General features: G+C 45.0%; 1 protein-coding gene across 1 annotated transcript; it reads right to left on the bottom strand.

The window, feature by feature from the left end:
• Positions 1-5,189: 5,189 nt before the first annotated feature.
• Positions 5,190-8,957, bottom strand: LOC128787084 (uncharacterized). The gene is made up of 3 exons (XM_053940966.1): positions 7,514-8,957; positions 5,376-5,416; positions 5,190-5,266 (listed from the first exon to the last, which is right to left on the bottom strand). The coding sequence occupies exon 1, from the start codon at positions 8,629-8,631 to the stop codon at positions 7,594-7,596; it is 1,038 nt and encodes a 345-aa protein (XP_053796941.1). The 5' UTR covers positions 8,632-8,957; the 3' UTR covers positions 5,190-5,266; positions 5,376-5,416; positions 7,514-7,593.
• Between the last annotated feature and the right edge of the window lie 10,304 nt (positions 8,958-19,261).

The following is a 19,261-nucleotide window of genomic DNA, read 5'->3' as shown; positions in this document are numbered from 1 at the left end:
CCATTTCAGGAATACAACAGCAGTTATGCACTTGACATCAGTGACATATCAGACCCTTGAATTTAAAAGGCAGCACCAATTGCAGACCCCTTCAGTGTATCATTAACAACCTGGAAATTATTCATCTACTTAAATGCAAGTGTAGCTTGGTATCTGAGGACAGGATTTGATCATTAATATTTGACAAGCACAGACTTGTTCATTATTATGTTTTGGAGTCAAATTGAAGTGTTGAAAATGGATGGGCAGCTCTTAAGCAATCTCTAGCATGGCCTAAGGGAGTTGTTTTTTACCCTCCAATCTTAATGTCCTATCTCCAGCTCTTATCCTGGAACAGCACCCCTGTGTTAATCTAGTGCAAGATCAATATTCCAGCATTCATTCTCAGAAATGTTCTTGCTTATCACCTGACACTACACCCCAGAAAAACCCCAAACAAACTGACCCAAAAAAGAAAAGCCCAAATCACCCACAACAAACCAGCAATGGCCAGTTGAACTCTGCTATCAACACTATCTGCTAGGATAAACACAATTCCATTTTCAAGCTCCAGCAGGTATGAAAATTCAGTACTGATATGAAATGAGATTAAAATTCAGTGCTACGTTGATTTGTATTAATGAAGAATCAGTTAACAGGAAAATATCAAAGCAATCAATTGTTAGTGTGTCTTTATGGGATCAGCCTTATATAAATCTTGTGGAAAAGGTCACAACAGACCAGCAATGAATACCCTGTAGCTTGTGATGTTCATTCAGAAATCCAAAGCAGCAAAGAAGAACCATAGGCAAGGAAAATCTACAAGTGAACTTTTGAAGTCTCCAAGTAGGCAGTGTTATCAGGGGAAGAACAAGTTAGGATTTGATTTTCTGGGAAACAACCAATTTTCATATTGAAAAAGTTTTTATTTCAAATAAGAGAAACAAAATTGAGTTCTGAAGCTATATTGCACAAGTCAAAGGTAGACCTAGGACCCAAATATTAAGACAGTATTAAAAGAAGCCTTTGTTTTTCAAAAAAACATCAAAAGGTGGTATAAATATGATTTTTATCTTCTTCCTTTTTAATGTAATGGCCACCTGACTTCCCAGTTGCTTGAAAGAACCATTACTTCCTGCATTTTTTATCCCTTTATTATTTTACTGGACGACATGGCTGCACACATAATTAAGGATTTAAAGAATGAATAGATATTAGCATTATGTAAATCATCATCATTTTCCATTAATGGGAACTGGTGGTAACTGCCTGTGAATCACAAGCATTAGAAGTCACACAGACTTATACATTTTTTAAATTTGAAACTATATGCCTATTATAAATTACAATCAAAGCAGCTCTTTTGACTACCCTTAGATTGTTCCCAAGTCAATCTGTTGCACATCTGTTAGCTAAACTTTATGTCCAAGGCCTTTAAAAAAATATGGAATATATTAGTATCTTGAATTAGGAGCGCAGAGTGCTCAAACGGTGATTATCCTAACCAAAATTAAAACCTCCAAGTTAACATTATGTATGTCTATTCAAATTACACTTAGCTAAGGTCAGTTATGAAAAACAATTGCCATCTCACCACTTACTACTTTCATCTGTCTTTTTTAATAAACTCATTACCAAGCTATAATTGGAGCAGTTCACTTAGGCCAGGTCCGGACAGCATTGCTTTTCTTAACTCTTCTTGCTCTGCCTATTTCCACTGTGGCTTATTGCACTGACACTCCAAATAATTAATTCAACAACCAGGCAAGACAACAAAGTCTATTCTGGATGGTACACTGCACGGTTCTCTTGTTCTACATAAACATATTTTAATACCAGTGTCAATAAAATATATAAATCAGCAGCAAAGGCTAATAGGACAGCCTTGTACACCACCTTGGAGCACTCAAGAGTCAGCAATGAGGTTCACTGTGCAGCCATCCACATGACTGAGATATTAATGACAAATGTTCTTCAGCTACATTTCTTGTAACATAATTTCTTTTCACAGTTCATGCAAAGAGACCAGAAAATCCATTGCTAAAAAGACTGGACTGTTGATGAAAAGAGGATTTGGAGGACCCGCTCTAAAACTGGAAGCTAGGCACCTCATCTACTCTGTCTCTTCGGCTTCTTCCAGCACAACAGTGCTCCTGTTCTGTAGGATAAGACTGGCTGTGGAGAAGTCTTTTGGGAGAAGTTCCATGTTCCAGCTACACATGTTTATAGACCCTTCAGTGGACACACTAATATTACTCTGCTTAGAGCTCCTTCATGTCTCTCAGAATATTTTGTCCCTGCTACTCTTCCTCCCCATTAGTCTATTTTTCAAACATCAAAAACCAAGATTTGAATATTTCCAAAAATACTCACTTCCTGAATATCAGATTATGAAATTAATTTGCTGTTAAAAGAAATTATATCAGTCAACAAGTAGACACATAGCAAAAGACTTGCCCAACCTGTGTTTTTACTGAGAAATGAAACAGAAAGTAAATATTAGCTTGGAGTGCTATGGCAAGGGTAACTTGGCTGTATTGTCCATGATATGTAATGCCTGGCTGAAGACTGATATGAAAAGAGAATTGAGATAACATTACATGTTCAATGGCATATATGATATATGTCAGTTCCTCAAATCTTATCTCAGATCTGCTCTGATAAAGCAGGACAGCATTTTGAAATCAGAGCCATGAGAACCATTACGACAGCACTGAACTGTATTACTTGCTGAAACAAACTCCTTGCCCATCAACTCAGCAACTCAGTACTACTACTAGTAGTACTACAGGTCGGCTTTAGACCTGTGGCAGATGGACTTGTCTACATGACATCAGAAAAAGAAATATCACCCAGAGAAGTTAACAAGTTGAGCTAAGAAAAAGCAGACATTAGATGCTGGCTCCTAATTTAGGCTGCTGCTTCTCCTGACAGAACTCCCATACCTGATGCACAACAAAACACCAAAGACAAGTTATGCAGCCATGCTCCAAATGTTACATGGGGTTGAGTGCCAATAATGTGCTAATTCTAATTGGAAATATCAAAACAAACATTTGCAAAATGTCATTCAATGAGCCAGTGTTCCATAAGCCCCTACTGCAAGTTAGGATCTAGACAGTTAAGCCATTCCAACTTAGTTTCATTTGTCCTGCTTAAGTGAAATTGTCACATTAGTGACTTTCAGCAGAAAACAAAAGGAGACAGATGGTAATTGATAACTTTAGACTTACAAAAAAACCCAAACGGAGAATTTAGTGGTTTATTCAAAACATAGGTAAGCCACTTTAATTATTAAAGCCCAGAAGATATGACTGAAGGACAATCTATAGTGTAGTCTGTCACATTTCCAGATTCCACATAAAGAGGCTTATCCCCTTTCTCCCTTTTGTAAACCTTTCAGGCTCTTGTCCATAAGGACAGTGAGACTGAGCTCGGTGTGTTTAATGTTTCCTTTACCCAGCACATATATACTCAATACTGATGGTAGAATGTATCTGCTCCCACCCCATAAAGAACACTTACAATAACTTCCACCAGTCCAGAAAAAGACCCTCTAGGGATGGGACAACCTTGCCCATTTTATTTCAGAAATGGACTGTCTTTTTCTCAACAGAAATTCTGCTAAGAGAACAACTGCAGTTCTCACTTGTCTGCAAACTTGTAGAGTGAGAAAGAAAAAGAAGTCTTTGGCTTCCACAAGATGCAAGTATTTTAAGTGTCACTGAATCCATGCCAGAACACAGCTCCAAGGTGGTCTTTGGCTGAAAGAGGAGCAAGATCAATAAGTGGCCAGTCCTTTCAGAACAGTCCTCTTCAGATTGGCCATTGCCCTTGGCACTGGTGCCAAATGAAAAAGAGAATCAGCCCTCTCCAAAACAAATCCAAGGTCTGTTTCAGCTCCAGATAAAATCTCATTATCAGCATGGTCAGACACATGCAGGCAGTATGGAAAGTTCCACTTCTCCTGCAAAGAGCTAATGGTTCTGCCCTGAAGGTCTCCTGAGGGAAGAGCTGTTATGAGAACTGGTAACAGTCACAACTACATCACTCAGAGGGTTCCAGAACTTCTGTTTCTGGATCTGGAATTAACCCAGGACAGCAGAAATGGAAAAAGGAGTGTTAATAAACCTGTCATCAATATGAGATGCATTACTGAGACCAGGAGGCCCACACCAGCAGTAAGGGCCATCCTCCCCAGCATCATACAACTAAATTGACCTTTCCACACATACAAGTTAGGCCGCAAAAACTACAGCACACAGCAGAAAGAGAGCAAAAGAGGTCAAAACTACCTACCAATGTTAAGAACTCTGAAGTAGCAGGGGAGTTGTTAAATGAAAATGCTTGGGCAATCTTGGCAAGCAGACACAGATACCACTATACAGAGGAAAGAAAGCAAGTTTGGACTGGCATTCAGCTGAGACATTCCCAATATTGCATGGGACTAATAATTTTCTGTATGAATTTTTATTATTCCCTCAGAGTCATGGAAAGAATAAATATGAGGTTTCATTTCACTTTAATGATTTCCAGAACGAGGCTCTGAAGAGAAAGTCAGAAAGCAAAAATTAGTGTTTAGTTATCTCTTGTAGTCTGCTCTGTGATACTGCTTCTGAAGCGATACGCAGAATAAATAGACTCCACAACCTGGGGTAGTTATGAAGTGGGTATGTATGTCAGCGCCTGGCACCCAAAACTTGTGCCCCGAGCCTCAGTCTGACCGGCACCTTTATTCTCAAAGATGTTCCATATGCAATACATTGCACAACTTTGCCATGCATATTCAACCGCTGGCCCCGCCTGTCCTTGCCTCTCATGCTAAATAAGTCCACGCCCTTCTGGGCACACGTGGTTTGCTGTGGTGGTCGTATGGGGGGTCTCTCGGTGGTCCTGAGGCTGAAGATTGTGGTCTTCCTCATGGCTGAACTTTTGAACTTTTCCTCCCTGTGCGTGCGCTTTTGGTCCTTTGGTGCTTATCTGAGTACGTCTGTCAGTCTTGATAGGCTTGGAGACAGAGGAGCTTCTTTATCTGGGTTCTTTGCTTCTTCTGGTATTGTTCTTTATGCAAGAAGCTTCAGAAATTTGCATTTTCCTATGCCCTTTGTACCAGGCAGAGGTTTCTTAAGTAAAAGGTTAAAATTCAATACATAACTCTACAAGCTAAATTATAAATGCTTAATTCATTTTGTTAACTTAACTCTAAAAATCTCTGTTTCACTTCTAATCACCAGTCCTGGGTGAGGAGTTCTCTGAGCTGTGTCATCAGCCTGGAGATGGAAAGGGCCTGCCCCATGTGTAATCTGTTAGGTAGGCAATGGACAGGCAACAAAACCCAAGGGAACAAACTTGTCAGCAACTTTTGGTGGATTGAGCACACCATGCGGGATACTTACATCACCTTAGGCTGCTGCTTCTCCTGACAGAACTCCCATACCTGATGTACAACAAAACACCAAAGACAAGTTTCATTAAGAGCCCTGGATAAGTAGAATGGGAAAGACAATAGTATTTAGGTGCCTTCAGAGCAATAAAATCAGGATATAGTTAAACCAGATTTTTCTTTACACTGCCCAGGTACTGCAAAACTACTAAGACCAGCTTAAGTCAAGACTGCAAAGATAACATTAAGTTCATGGCTTTAAATACGCCTATCGTGACTATTGATGAGATCAGAAAATGCTTTGTGATGGATGAATGCTTATCAGTGCATCCCTAGACAGTACACAATCAGGCAAATAATTAGCTTCAGTCCTCCCCGTTGAATGTGTACCAGTGATGAGTGAAGACTTCATAGAAACAAAGTGAAGTCCCTTAACAGCTGTGAGAAAACCTCAGCTGGTGACAGAGAGCACCACTCAATGTCTTTTACATTTAGGCCAGCTTAAACCCAGGGCCTTTGAAGATGAACAAGTAGATTTTAAAAATTAATTCATTTCACACAGAAATACTCAGATTACTTTTCCTCTAATGCCACCGAGTCCAAAGTCTGAGTCATTCCCCATAGTCCAGGAATCTCTGGGACAATTTTCAGGCTCTGAAAGATCACAGAGATTGGAGGATATGACAGACTCAGAAGAAGGTGAAAACAAGAGCACCCCTCTCTTCCCATTTCAGTACTTTCCCCTCCCCTGCCGTTCCCTCTGGCAGGGGCATGAAAACAATGAGTGTGGCACTAGTAGCACTCAAGGAAAGCTCATTGCACTAATGGCTGCCTTTTCCACAAGCCAGCAACATAGAATTTGATCTGAAGGATGCAACACATCAATGGAGGGTTTGGGGGCTTTTTTTGACTGAGTTGAGAGAAACAAATGAGCAGGTCATGTATTCAATCTCTCAGACAACATAGGAATGCCTCATTTGCTATAAAAGTCCAAAACAGTGACCTGGTTAAAGGCTAAGTGTTTTTCTAAAGGTGAAACACTGACAAAAGCAAAACATCATTTATTTTTAATTAATACCAGAATGGTATTTGATTCTTCTCTAAGCACAGCACAAGCACAGTACTATTCCTGTACCTGCTTGTCTCTAGCAAAAAGGTATCACTGCCTTCAAGTAGAAATCTAGTGATCTGGAAAGTGTTCTGCAGGCAACAGGCTGAGCAACACTGCAGAGTCACGGCTGATGGAGGAGCCCATTGTCACCTTCCCAACCATCTCAATTCCCCAGGGTGAGCTAGGCACAAGAGTGGCAACAAAATCCTTCCATGTGCTTAACTAAGAGCTTTTCCAGCTTTGCTCCAAGGCCATCTCTGTGGCAGCTGTATGAGAGATGGGGCCAAGCGGCTAAGAAGCCGCATCCCATACTGGGGAGAGGGCTGCCAGGCTCTCACATCCCAGCTGTGTAGATGCTCTAGCACTAAACACAGAAGCAGTGAAACAGAGATTTTTAGAGTTAAGTTGCCAAGCCGTGGGGGCTTGTAGCCACTCGGCACGAAGCTCGGATAGCTGGTACATCTGAGGGTCCACAAGAAGAACAGGAGGGACACTCAGGCTGCTGAAATCCTGCTCGTTTATTGAAGGGTCGCAGAAGGGGCAGACAGGGAGACAATGAGCAGAAGGGAGGCAGATTCCAAGAGCCTCGAGGGGCGGGGTGAGGATTCTTTTAACTGCGTAAGGGTAGGAGGGTTTAGCATACGAGGGTACAATCGGGAAAAGGCTAAAGGGAGGGGAAATATAACATTAACCAGTGGGGAAAAGGGAAAGGAGTGTTCTTAGTGGAAGAACCAAAGGGAAAACGTGGAACAGAGAAGATTCTAGGCTAAGGGGCAGACTTGAACAATAACTGACAGGACAGGGGGAGGGTACAATTCTCTTACAAAAGGGGGTGGAGAACTCATACAACTGCTGTTTCCCATGGCAACCCTAGACTGCCTTCCCCAACCCCTCCTCCTACATCTCCCCCGTTTTTATTTATTAAATAAGCACTTCCCAACGTTTTAAGCAACATATGTCTAAACAAAAATAAAGCAAGCGAGATAATGAACATTATCAGAAAGATCCAAAAGAGTCCCCTGAGGATGATAGCAACCCACCCTGGGACACCCCACTGAGATAGCAGTTTATTCACAGGGTCTACAGTCGAGGTCTCAGTCTTGATGTCATCAACTTGCTCTCAGATCCGCTGGATATTAGCTTGGATGGATGTGCTCTTTGATGCCAGATTGAAGCAGCACATTCCTTCGAAGTCCTCAGAGCTGTGGCCATGGGCGAGCAGTAAGAAGTCAATAGCAGCCCTATTTTGCAGTGTGGCGTGCCTGGTGTCTTCTTCGTCTGCTAGCAAGTCAGAAAGGGCAGTGGACGTGGCGTTGGCCTGCTTACTGAGCCAACACTCGAGGTGAGAAAGCTCACTGAGGGCCTTTGCTGCAACATACCACGGTAAAAATATGGATACCGCGACTCTCTTCGTCTTTCCCCAATTGTAAATTTTTGAATCACAATTTTCGTCGAATTGGTTATAGGATCTCTTTTTGCGAGCCAATTTATTTTTGTTTTTCCGGTTTAAAATTTGGGTTTTGTTCAGTCTCAGTGTGGTAAGCTGGCCAAGGCTGCAGGGGCCTCCCTGGATTTGGGAGGGAATCCCTGCCCACACCCTGTCGCCGCAGATGAGAAAAACCCCCCTGGGGAGCACCCTGGGAACTGAGGAGGACCTAGATACGATGGTCGAGGTGTAATTGTACCAATTTGCTGCATGGTATCTCGGATCATGGGGAGATACATCATGTCTTTTTACTTCTTGGGTACCAGCAGGGTGGAGTTTAGCCATTTGATCCCAGTCTTTCTGGGAGGGCTGGTACCTAAACCTGACACAATATGTTGCCTGAGAGGAGCCCATTAGGTCCAATTCTTGGGGCTCCTGTGGTGCATGTGGCAGAATCCTCGTCCACTCATCCCAGGTGTCCACAGGATTAGGTTTTTTTCCTGCATATGGATAGTCATTTGGCGACAGGGGGACTCCTACCAGGCACGTGGATAACGGATTGTCCACACTTCCCATGGCCATGCAGAAGTTGTCCTGCTGCAAGGACTTCGCCAGCGTGACCCATATGTTTTCTCTCGTCTGTGGGACTATCCAGCTCCTGACCGGTGACAGCCAGATGATGGTGATCAGGAGCATCAGATGTTTCAGAGGTGTCCTCAAGGCGGCAGTCATCCTCAGCGTCTTGTGAAAGAAAGCATAACTGGAATGATAAATTTTCCTCAGTGGTCCCTCCCCAACCTCCCCCGTTTTTATTTATTAAATAAGCACTAAATAAAATTAGAGAAAAGGGATAAGGATTGAGGGAAAGGGGAGTTTAGGGGAAAGGAAAGGGCACAGGGGGCGATGGGGTAATTGGGTACGTAGAGTTCAGCGGGGGAAAGTATCTTCGGGTAATCATGACACGTGTGACGATATTGGGAGGAACGGTCTTTCTTCTCCTCCTCTTCCAGGCAGTGGAAACTCCGTCCAGCGATGAGGTGTTCTCGGTGGTTTGCACCAAGGACATGTTGTCTTGCTGAGCTGGCACCTCTACGAAGGGCTTGACATATTTCCCCGGAATCCATATTGGTCCTTTATCTGTAGAAACACAGGCATACCCTCTCCCCCAGGTTATTAGAGGGAAAGGGCCCTGGATAGCTTTGCATTCCAGGTCCTTTATCAAGACTGGTGGCCTCTTGGCGAGTTGCGCTCTGGTGTTATTGTGAAAATGGCGGATAATAGGAGGGTCAGGCTCCCTTTCTGAGCAGTTTAAAAAATTCAGGACATGCAGGGCCTTACATAACCTTTCGGCTGGGATCACTGTATTGTCCGGGTTATGTTGTTGTTCAAGGAGCCTTTTTAGATTTCTATCGGCCCTCTCTATTATCGCCTGTCCTGTAGGATTGTGGGGAATTCCGGTGGTATGGGAAATTCCCCACTGTTGCGCAAACTCACCGAAGCGCTTTGACACATAGCATGGGCCATTATCAGTTTTTATGTGAGATGGGACTCCCAACATAGAGAATGCCATGAAAAGATGTTTAATGGCATCCCTGGTTTTTTCGCCTGCATGGACGGAGGCAAACACTGCGCCGGAAAACGTGTCAATCGAGGCATGTATGTATTTCATCCGGCCAAACGGCTCAAAGTGTTTTACATCTGTCTGCCATATCTCTAGCGCTCCCAATCCTCGGGGATTTGTCCCCGTAATGAGGGAAGGGAGAGCGAAAGATTGGCAGCTCGGGCAGGTAGAAACAATGGCTCTTGCCTGTGCTATCGAGATCTTAAATTGTTGCACAAGAGCCGGGGCATTCTGATGGTAAAATGCATGGCTGAGCTGCGCTTGCCAGAGTATGTCTGGTAATGTGATTGAAGTGGTTGCAGATATTTGTGTTGACATGGCTAGGAGGTCCGTTCTCCGATTACCCGCAGCGATCTCTCCCGGTAAATCGGTGTGTGCCCTTACGTGCATGATATGATAAGGTTGCTCTCTATGGGAAAGTAGCTAAATGAGATCAGAGAGTAAACTGTATAAATTTTTGTTTGAAACTTCTTTGAGGAGGGCACCTTCAGCCCTTTCTGCTACCCCAGCGACATAGGCCGAATCAGTGGCCACATTCAGAGGCTGTTGAAATTTTTTGAATGCTCTCACGACTGTGGCAAGTTCCGCGATCTGGGGGGAACCCTTAACCAGTTGGACGTCAGACTCCCACTTCTGACTGTCCGGGTTCTTCCAAGTGATCACCGATTTGTGGGATCTGCCCGACCCATCAGTGAACACCGTGAGAGCACCTGTAATTGGTGTTTTACTTTTAAACATTCTTGGGGCCAAATGCAAGGTATCCTTAAACAATTTATGCTTAGGATAGTGAACCGAAATTTGTCTGGGGAAGCTGTCCAAAGCAATGAGCAAATTTTCATTAGTTTGCAACAACAAGTCCAATTGATCTAATGTAACAGGTAAGTAAATGCACGCAGAGTCACACCCCGCGAGGGTTCGGAGGCAGTGGCGTGCCTTCATTATTAAAGTGGCTAGCAATTCTGCAGGGGTTGTGATCGTCCTAGAGGGCTGGTGTGGTAGGAAGAGCCACTCTAAGATGACCAGGGGATCAAATGCTCTGTTATCCCACTGGAAGAGAAGTCCATGGAGGTGGGGGCACTTACCCAACACCGCGAAGTTCATGGGAAGGGTCCGGACCACGCGGTGTGCCTGGCGAGACTTCAGAGCAGCAGCAACCCGTCCCAGGACTTCCCGCGCAGCAGGTGTCAGCTCGCACAGTGAGGCACGGTCTCCGTCGCCTCAAAGCAGACAGAAGAGGGGTGACAGCTCCTCCGTCGTCAGTCCCAGGAGAGGGTGGATCCAGGTGATCGTTCCGCACAGCTGCTGAAGGTCTCGCAGAGTCCTCGGATCCTCGTTGATGGTCAATGTCTGTGGTGTCACTGTCCTTCCCGTGATGAGGAATCCGAGGTACCTCCATGGTGCTGAGAGTTGGATCTTCTCTTCCGCTATCTGGAGTCCTGCAGCTTTGATAGCCTTAATAGTCTTGTCCAGTGTTGCCTTTAGGTATGTCGAGTCGGAAGCACAAACTAGCACATCATCCATGTCATGCAGGATGATGGCCTCAGGGAAAAGCCGGCGCACAGGTGATAAAATCTGCGCTACAAAAGTCTGACAGAGCACAGAGGAATTTTTCATCCCCTGAGGCAGGGATGTCCAATGATATCTTTTAAAAGGTTCAGCCCTATTCAATGATGGTACAGAAAAGGCGAACCTGGGAGCATCCCCGGGGTAGAGCGGAATGTTAAAAAAGCACTCTTTGATGTCTATCACTGCTAGCTGCCAGTCTCTGGGGAGCATAGAAGGTGATGGAAGGCCTGGTTGAATGGGGCCCATATCTTCTATCACATCATTAACCCTTTGCAGGTCTTGGAGCAGGCGCCACCTGTCAGTGCCAGGTTTTCTAATTACAAAGACAGGGGTATTCCAAGGGCTGGTAGAAGGTGTTAAATGCCCAAGTTTCACCTGCTCCTCTACTAATTTATGAAGCGCACTCAATTTTTCTGATGGAAGGGGCCACTGATCCACCCAGACTGGTGCGTTGGTTTTCCAGGTCAGGGGTTGGGGAAGTGTGCTCTGCAGTGGCCCACACTAAAAATCCCACGAAGGGCTAGGGATGTCGAGGTGGGCTCCCCATTGGGATAAAACATCCTTTCCTAATAATAGTATGTTTGAAGAGACAACAAAAGGTCTCACCGTTGCCAATTGTCCTTCCAGACCTTCCACGCACACAAGATGCCTACTCCTCAGAGAGTGGACCACTCTGCCCACACCGGAGATCCTGCCGCAAGGGGGCACAAACTCCCAGTCGCTGGGCCACCTCGCCTGGGGGATGACGGTCACGTCAGCTCCTGTGTCTGCCATGAGCCGCATCTGCACCGACTTTCCCTGGAAAGAAAGTTTGGCATCAATTAATGGTCTTTCTTTACATACATTTTGGGTGAAGAAAACATGTCTCTCTGTGCCTGGGTCATCGTGGGTGTCCAGTACGTAAAGCAAAGCAAAAGGATCTCCTTTCCTTAAAGTAAATGGCGGGTGGTTACAAATGACGGAGACGGTGATCTCCTCTCCTGGTGGAAAACACACTACCTCAGGTAAGATGGTGATTTCATTCGGCGTGTTGAAGGAATCTTCTAAGATGAGCACGGTGGTGTCCCGGCAGTCGTGGAGGGGGCCCAGGAGCCCAGCAGGAACACTCGTCAAGTCCTCATCCTGGAGAGAGATGGTGACGCTGCTGCGGAGGACCCGACGATTGCCCTGATTTAGGGTACCTGTCTGGCGGAAGAGGCGGAGTCCGTCCTCGTGGCTGCGCTGAACTGCTGGACTTGGCCGCGCGGCCACTCGTCCTCCCTGATGGTCGGGAGGCTGGGATGCTGAGAAGGGCCACTTGGTGTCGTCGCGCAGCCCCTCCTCGCGCTTCGCCTCCAGTTTCCCGCTGGCTGGTACCCTTGTCGCTATAGATGAAACTGGTGATCTTGATAAAATGGGTTCCTAGGATATGGTCTTGGGGGGGGGGCAAGATAGGTTGTTGAATCTGTGGCCAGTGGGGACAGTTCACCTGGATGTGACCCAGCTGACCACAGTTAAAACAGCGCGTATTTTGTACGTTTATCATGGCCTCTCCCACCCCTTTGCTGACAGCCAGGGCCACTGTGTGCTCCATTGACATTGCCTTTGTGCAAGCCTCCACCATCTGAGAGATGGTGGGCTCAGGGTCCTGAGGTAGTGCACGGAGAATCTTTTTAGTTTCCGAATTAGAATTAGAAATGGCCATCTTTCGTAGAAACTCTGCATGAGCTTCTACGTTGTCTATTTGTCTCTCAATGGCCTCTTTCAGTCTATCAACAAAAGTAATAAAAGTCTCCTCAGGCCCTTACATGATGGAAGAAAAGTTTTGGAGGGGGGTCTTACCGTCCGGTATCTTCAGGAGTGCCTCCTTTCCCGCTGTTGCTATGTCCTGAAGCAGCTCCTGTGCTAGTAGAATTTGGTCCTCCGGACTGCTGAACTCCCCTTCTCCAGCAAGGGCCTCCATTGCCTCGTCCCCCTCTCCCACCACCTCTGCGAGATCATACTTGCGCAGGAGTGGTTTCAACAGTTTTTTCCAATGAATCTCCCAGAGGTCGCATTCGGTGGGAGAAAACAGTGCCTTAGCAATATACCTTAAATCATGGGGGACTAGCAAACGTCCAGCAAATGTTAAGTCCAGCACATTTTTAAAGAAAGGTGAGTTTCTGCCGTAATCTTTGGCGGCCTTCCTTAACTCCTTCACCTCAGCATATGGAATTTGCTCCCACTTTGGCTCCCTCCCCCGCCGGAGGATGACCGGTGCCGCAAAGCTGCCCAAGTCCCACGCCAATTCCAAATCCCCATCCTTAACTGCCTCCTCTCTGATCTTTGCCCAACCCCCCCCCCCCCGACTTGTTGGTAGGCCGGGGGCTGCCACTCTCCTCATCCTCTTCCGAGGATGAAGCAGGCCGGGTTAGGGCACGGTGCCTCTCCCTGGCCGGTGGGTCCCGGAGACAGTGGGTTCGGCAGGCCAGGATGGCCTGCTTCTGGCCAGGCGTCCTCCCGGTTCCGGCAGCGTGGGAACCGGCAGTGGCAGGAGAGGAGGAGGCGTGTCCCGACCCACCCACCGGGGCGTGACTTTCTGGTGGGGGGTTCCCACCCACGGGGGCTGGGCCCACCTGGGGGCTGGTCCCAGCCACAGGGGGCCCACCCAGGGGTGTGGTCAGAGGGAAGGAGGGGATGGGTCCCGACGCAGGGGCGGCACTCGACGGATGCGGGGGAGGAGGCAGGGGCGAGACGGCGGGAATTTTCTGGGGTGAAGGAGAAGGAGGGGCACCACCTTGGGGCTGGTCTTTTTTCGCCATGAGGCAGGCGCCATTTTGTCCCATTTGTTCAGTTAAGTCCGCTAAAGAGCAACAGGGTTTCAAACTAGGATTAGGGTCTCTGGTATGGAGGGAACAGGAATGATGTGTGTTGGGGTGGCCAGTCCCAACACACAAATGGGACAGGGAGAATCGGGAAGCAGCAGAGAGACGGCAGCAGCCCTGTGCCGATGTATGGCAGGATCTGTCTCCTGATCCGCCCTTAGGGGAAGAGGGAATAGGATTGGTGGGGGAGGAACACGAGGTAAGTGAACTGGGGACCCAACTCTCCCCCTTCTTTTTTAACAAATTAAGAATGGAATGAAAAAGCGGAAAAAAACGACCGACTGAAATCCTCCCCTGAACTTGTAAATTGTAAATCTTTCTCCCAACTCTTCCCCAGAAATCAGGCACCAAAACATCTTCCCCTGTAGTAGCAGGAAAATGTTCGAAAATAAATTTAACAAAAGGCTTTAAATCTCTCTTATTAAAAGAAATGTTCCCTAAAACAAGGTGGGACTTAACTTGGATATAAAACTCCCATTGAGCTGGAGACAGGCGGTTGCCCATTATATCAGGTCTCACAGCTAAATCACCCTCTTCGAAAAGGAAAAAAAACCAAAAAAACAAAAAAGGGAGGTGAAGCCTGGTCAGGCATAAGAAAAAGCAAGATAAGCATACCTCTGAAGGACTCAGGCATAAAACGGGGACATCGAAGAGGGGTCTGGTGGAACTTCTGCTGGTCCAAGGGCGTTGCCGCTGCCGTGCAGCTCGAAGGTCTGTCGGTTATCAGCAGAACCCAGGAGACAGAAGCCTTTCGGACCGAAAGGGCGACCGCCTCTGGAACTGGTCCCGAACGCCGCTTGCAATCCTGGAGAAGGCTGGTCACAGAGCAGGAAATCTCCAGGAGACGGTCAAGGACTGGACTCGCTGGTGTGGTCCCTGTTCGGGCGCCAATTGCCGAGCCGTGGGGGCTTGTAGCCACTCGGCACGAAGCTCGGATAGCTGGTACATCTGAGGGTCCACCAGAAGAACAGGAGGGACACTCGGGCTGCTGAAATCCTGCTCGTTTATTGAAGGGTCGCAGAAGGGGCAGACAGGGAGACAATGAGCAGAAGGGAGGCAGATTCCAAGAGCCTAGAGGGGCGGGGTGAGGATTCTTTTAACTGCGTAAGGGTAGGAGGGTTTAGCATACGAGGGTACAATCGGGAAAAGGCTAAAGGGAGGGGAAATATAACATTAACCAGTGGGGAAAAGGGAAAGGAGTGTTCTTAGTGGAAGAACCAAAGGGAAAACGTGGACCAGAGAAGATTCTAGGCTAAGGGGCAGACTTGAACAATAACTGACAGGACAGGGGGAGGGTACAATTCTCTTACAAAAGGGGGTGGAGAACTCATATAACTGCTGTTTCCCATGGCAACCCTAGACTGCCTTCCCCAACCCCTCCTCCTACATTAAGTTAACAAAATGAATTAAGCATTTATAATTTAGCTTGTTCATTCAATACAATTTATGTATTGAATTTTAACCTTTTACTTAAGAAACCTCTGCCTGGTACAAAGGGCATAGGAAAATGCAAATTTCTGAAGCTTCTTGCATAAAGAACAATACCAAAAGAAGCAAAGAACCCAGATAAAGAAGCTCCTCTCTCTCCAAGCCTATCAAGACTGACAGACGTACTCAGATAAGCACCAAAGGACCAAAAGCGCACGCACAGGGAGGAAAAGTTCAAAAGTTCAGCCATGAGGAAGACCACAATCTTCAGCCTCAGGACCACCGAGAGACCCCCCATACGACCACCACAGCAAACCACGTGTGCCCAGAAGGGCGTGGACTTATTTAGCATGAGAGGCAAGGACAGGCGGGGCCAGCGGTTGAATATGCATGGCAAAGTTGTGCAATGTATTGCATATGGAACATCTTTGAGAATAAAGGTGCCGGTCAGACTGAGGCTCGGGGCACAAGTTTTGGAGAACTATCTCACTTGTGCCAGGCGCTGACATACATACCCACTTCATAACTACCCCAGGTTGTGGAGTCTATTTATTTATTCCACGTATCGCTTCAGCAGGACCCATAAGCCAGCAATTTGCATTTGTCTAAGATTAATCAATTCTGACAAGAGATGCCAAAAGATGCATATTTAAAATAACCAGCTGCCCAAATCTGCAGGAACACTTGCAGGATGGGTACATCCCACACTCAGTCTCTTGTTAGGGCTGGTTCAGAATTTGGGTCTCTCTAACCCCAAGCCAGTCCATCCTAGTGTGTGACATTCAACATCTGGCTAAATTTTGACAGCCCTAAATTTCAGAAACATTTGTCCCTCAAAAACTTAGATAAAGTAGATAAACTAATGAAACAAAGTAATATTTTCAGCAAATCAACATTTTCTATTTCACTAAATATATCCCAGACTGCTCAAACTGTGAGACTGTCTTCAAATGCTGCTTATATCTCCTTGGGAGAAATATCTTTTAATATTCTTCTCATAAAGCACCAGATTGTGACTTGGACCTTGAAACCCTGCAGCAGGGCTGAAAAACACAGGTATTTAATATGAATGTATACGCATATGCTTAAAGCTCTACCTGAAATTCAGACTCAACCAGGTGATGCTCAAAATTACTTTTTATAAGTTTAAGTATTAGAGAATAAAAGAGGTAATTCACTGCACTATACTATATATTGGCCACAATGCTGATAAAAATCACAATGCCATTTAAAAGGGGTCATTTTCCTTCTGTTCTCAGCATTCTTACAAAGAAAATATTATATGCAGGTTTTGATCTATATATCACCTAAAATCAGCCGTAGCTTGCTGTTCCTTCTTATTAAGAAAATACTGTAGTGAAACTCGGCATTCTTAAGACAGAATATAATTTTTTTGAGAAGTGCAACGTCTTGAAATCTCACAGAACCTTCCCATTTGTAAGCATGAAACAGGGGACATTTCATGTCCCATGATGCATGGAAGAACAGTCTAATCTGAATTGCTACTCTTTCTGTGACAATTTGCTTGCATTCAGACAACATTATTTCCCTGATCTGTGTCAGGACACATGAATACATTAAATAAGCAGAAACAGACAACAGCTCACATAAATATTGCAGCCACAACCTGATTAAAGGTGTCCCAGACACATATTTGTCACTGGTTGCATTCAATTTTAAACATTTTTCCCCTAAACAAACCTTGTCTCTTCTTCTCTCTCCTCTTCTTTAATTAAAACTTCTCTTTAATATAATCTTCAGATGCACCAAGGAGTACTCCTCTCTGGTATTTTATTGTCAAGCAATGATCTACTCTTGGTGGTTTCCCAGATCTCTTGCCAATGTAACCATGGAGACCTTGCCAGCTGCTGCAACATCTTGTGGAATTTTGTCTCTCTTACTAGCTTCCCCCATGGCAAAATCGTTATCCAAAACTGACTGCAGGATTTTATTTATTTTTGAAACACTCACTAGCTTGCATGCTCATTGTGCCAACAGCTGAATATGTTGCTCATTATTAAATAGCAGTATTTGCTATTTATGTAATAAGAGCATGCAGAGGAAATGCACAGATGTTATCAAGGAAATGCCTATATTCTAAAGTATCCAAGGGGTAAGACTCCATTTCATGAGACGCCCCATTTTCATAAAATAATACCCAAAAATAAAAATGCTCAATTAGCTGAAACAAAATGCTGTCTACATCCACTTTCAGATGATGTCAGAGCACAGCCTCTGAATGAGAACAACATGATCTCTTGAGTCAAAGGTTACAGAAGCATTGCCAGACTTACACTTAGCTGGCATGCCTACAACCATAAAAACAGGTCCTGCTACCACCACCTCTTTCCAGCGTTCTTCATTCAGTGAAGGTCAGAAGGAAAAATCAAGCAGGATGGCAAGAGGAAATAAAGTTGAGGAAAGGAGAAAAAGCACCACCATTCATTCGCTTAGACATTAACTCTCATGTTTTTCCTCTCTTTCTGTTACAGATGTCTCACCAAGAGTCTGATCCCATTACAAGACAAAGAAAGAGAAGAAACAAAGGGGAAGAAGTTTCTTTCTGCTCACCTACTGTTCCACAGTAAGGGCATCTCCCCAAACCAGGCGGAATCTTTTGCAACACTTCTATAAACCAATAGCTAAAAGTAGAGTGAAGAGTGAAACTTTAAACATCCCAGCAGAAGCTAGTCTGATCTTTGCTTGCATGATGGACAACAACTTCTGCCCTTTTCTCTGGTGCTGAAGTTATCAGTTACTGCCAACACCAGGAGCAGAAACCAAATTTGGATTTTTTGCTGCTGTTATCTTAGCCCCTTAAGAGGCATTTATTTCTAATTCCTTTCAAGAAACATGATCATACTTCAAGAACAAGAATCCCTGCAGTGTTAGCCCATTCCACCCATTTTGTGTTCTTTTTCAATTTTTAATTTGAACAAAGGCTTCAAAAGTATTCTTCTTCTCAAACACCCCTAGGAAAAAATAAAGCAAAAAAGCAATACTGACTGATTATGCCTTATTTGACCCTTTACATTTCAAGCACTGCAATGATCTTTTTTTGGCTTTTCCTATTGCACTTATAAACTAGAGGTAGCAACTATTTTTAACAGGCATTGAAAAAGAACAGAAAAAAGCACCTGCCCCCAAAACTCACTATAAAACATCCTTACCTACATCTAATAGCATCTCTCCCCAGCTTGGCATATTTTCATATACAATCCAGGGGAAATAATCCCTCTGGCCTGTGGTTTGAGAGCCAAGAGAACACAGATATCTTCAGATCCACTTAAAACACTTCAGAGAGACAGTGACAGGAAAGGGACAAAGCATTCCAAACACTCTTAATCAGTCTGTGGTAAATGTCAAACTTTTCTGGCATTGCTGTGCCCATGGATATTGACAGAAAACAAGGGAAGAGGAGACTTGCGTGGAGTGTAAGGAAAAGACCTGTCAACAAGTGTTGGTAACCTGAAGAGCCTGTCAGGAAATCTTAGTGTTTGGAAAAAGCTGAACTCAATTCCACCTAGGTGAGACCAAAACCAACCAGTTTTCTGCCAGCATTTCCAGTCAGTTATGTCACAGAATCTGCTGAAATTGAAAAACACTACTGCTAGTTCAAGACACTCCAGCTTTTACATATTGTTTCTTGCTAGATATTCCCCCATTCCCACATGGTTTTAGGCAGAATATAAAGTGCACAGCTTCTGGGGCCTTTATAGCAAGGAGGAGCTTCTTCTATATTGTGCTGTCCAGTGGATGGCACTGTCACTTGACAGCCCAAAAACATAGGGCTGGGTACCTTTTACAGGTAGTGGAACATTTTCCAGAGCCCTAGTTTTACTTTCAGAGTTCATGAAGATACCTAGTTACTGTCAGTTTTATGTGATAAGTTTAGAATCTATTC

Source organism: Vidua chalybeata, chromosome 4, assembly GCF_026979565.1.
Source record: "Vidua chalybeata isolate OUT-0048 chromosome 4, bVidCha1 merged haplotype, whole genome shotgun sequence".
NCBI classification, from domain to species: Eukaryota; Metazoa; Chordata; class Aves; order Passeriformes; family Viduidae; genus Vidua; species Vidua chalybeata.
Note: the sequence above shows the minus strand (reverse complement) of the source record. Positions and strands in the feature narration are given on the sequence as shown.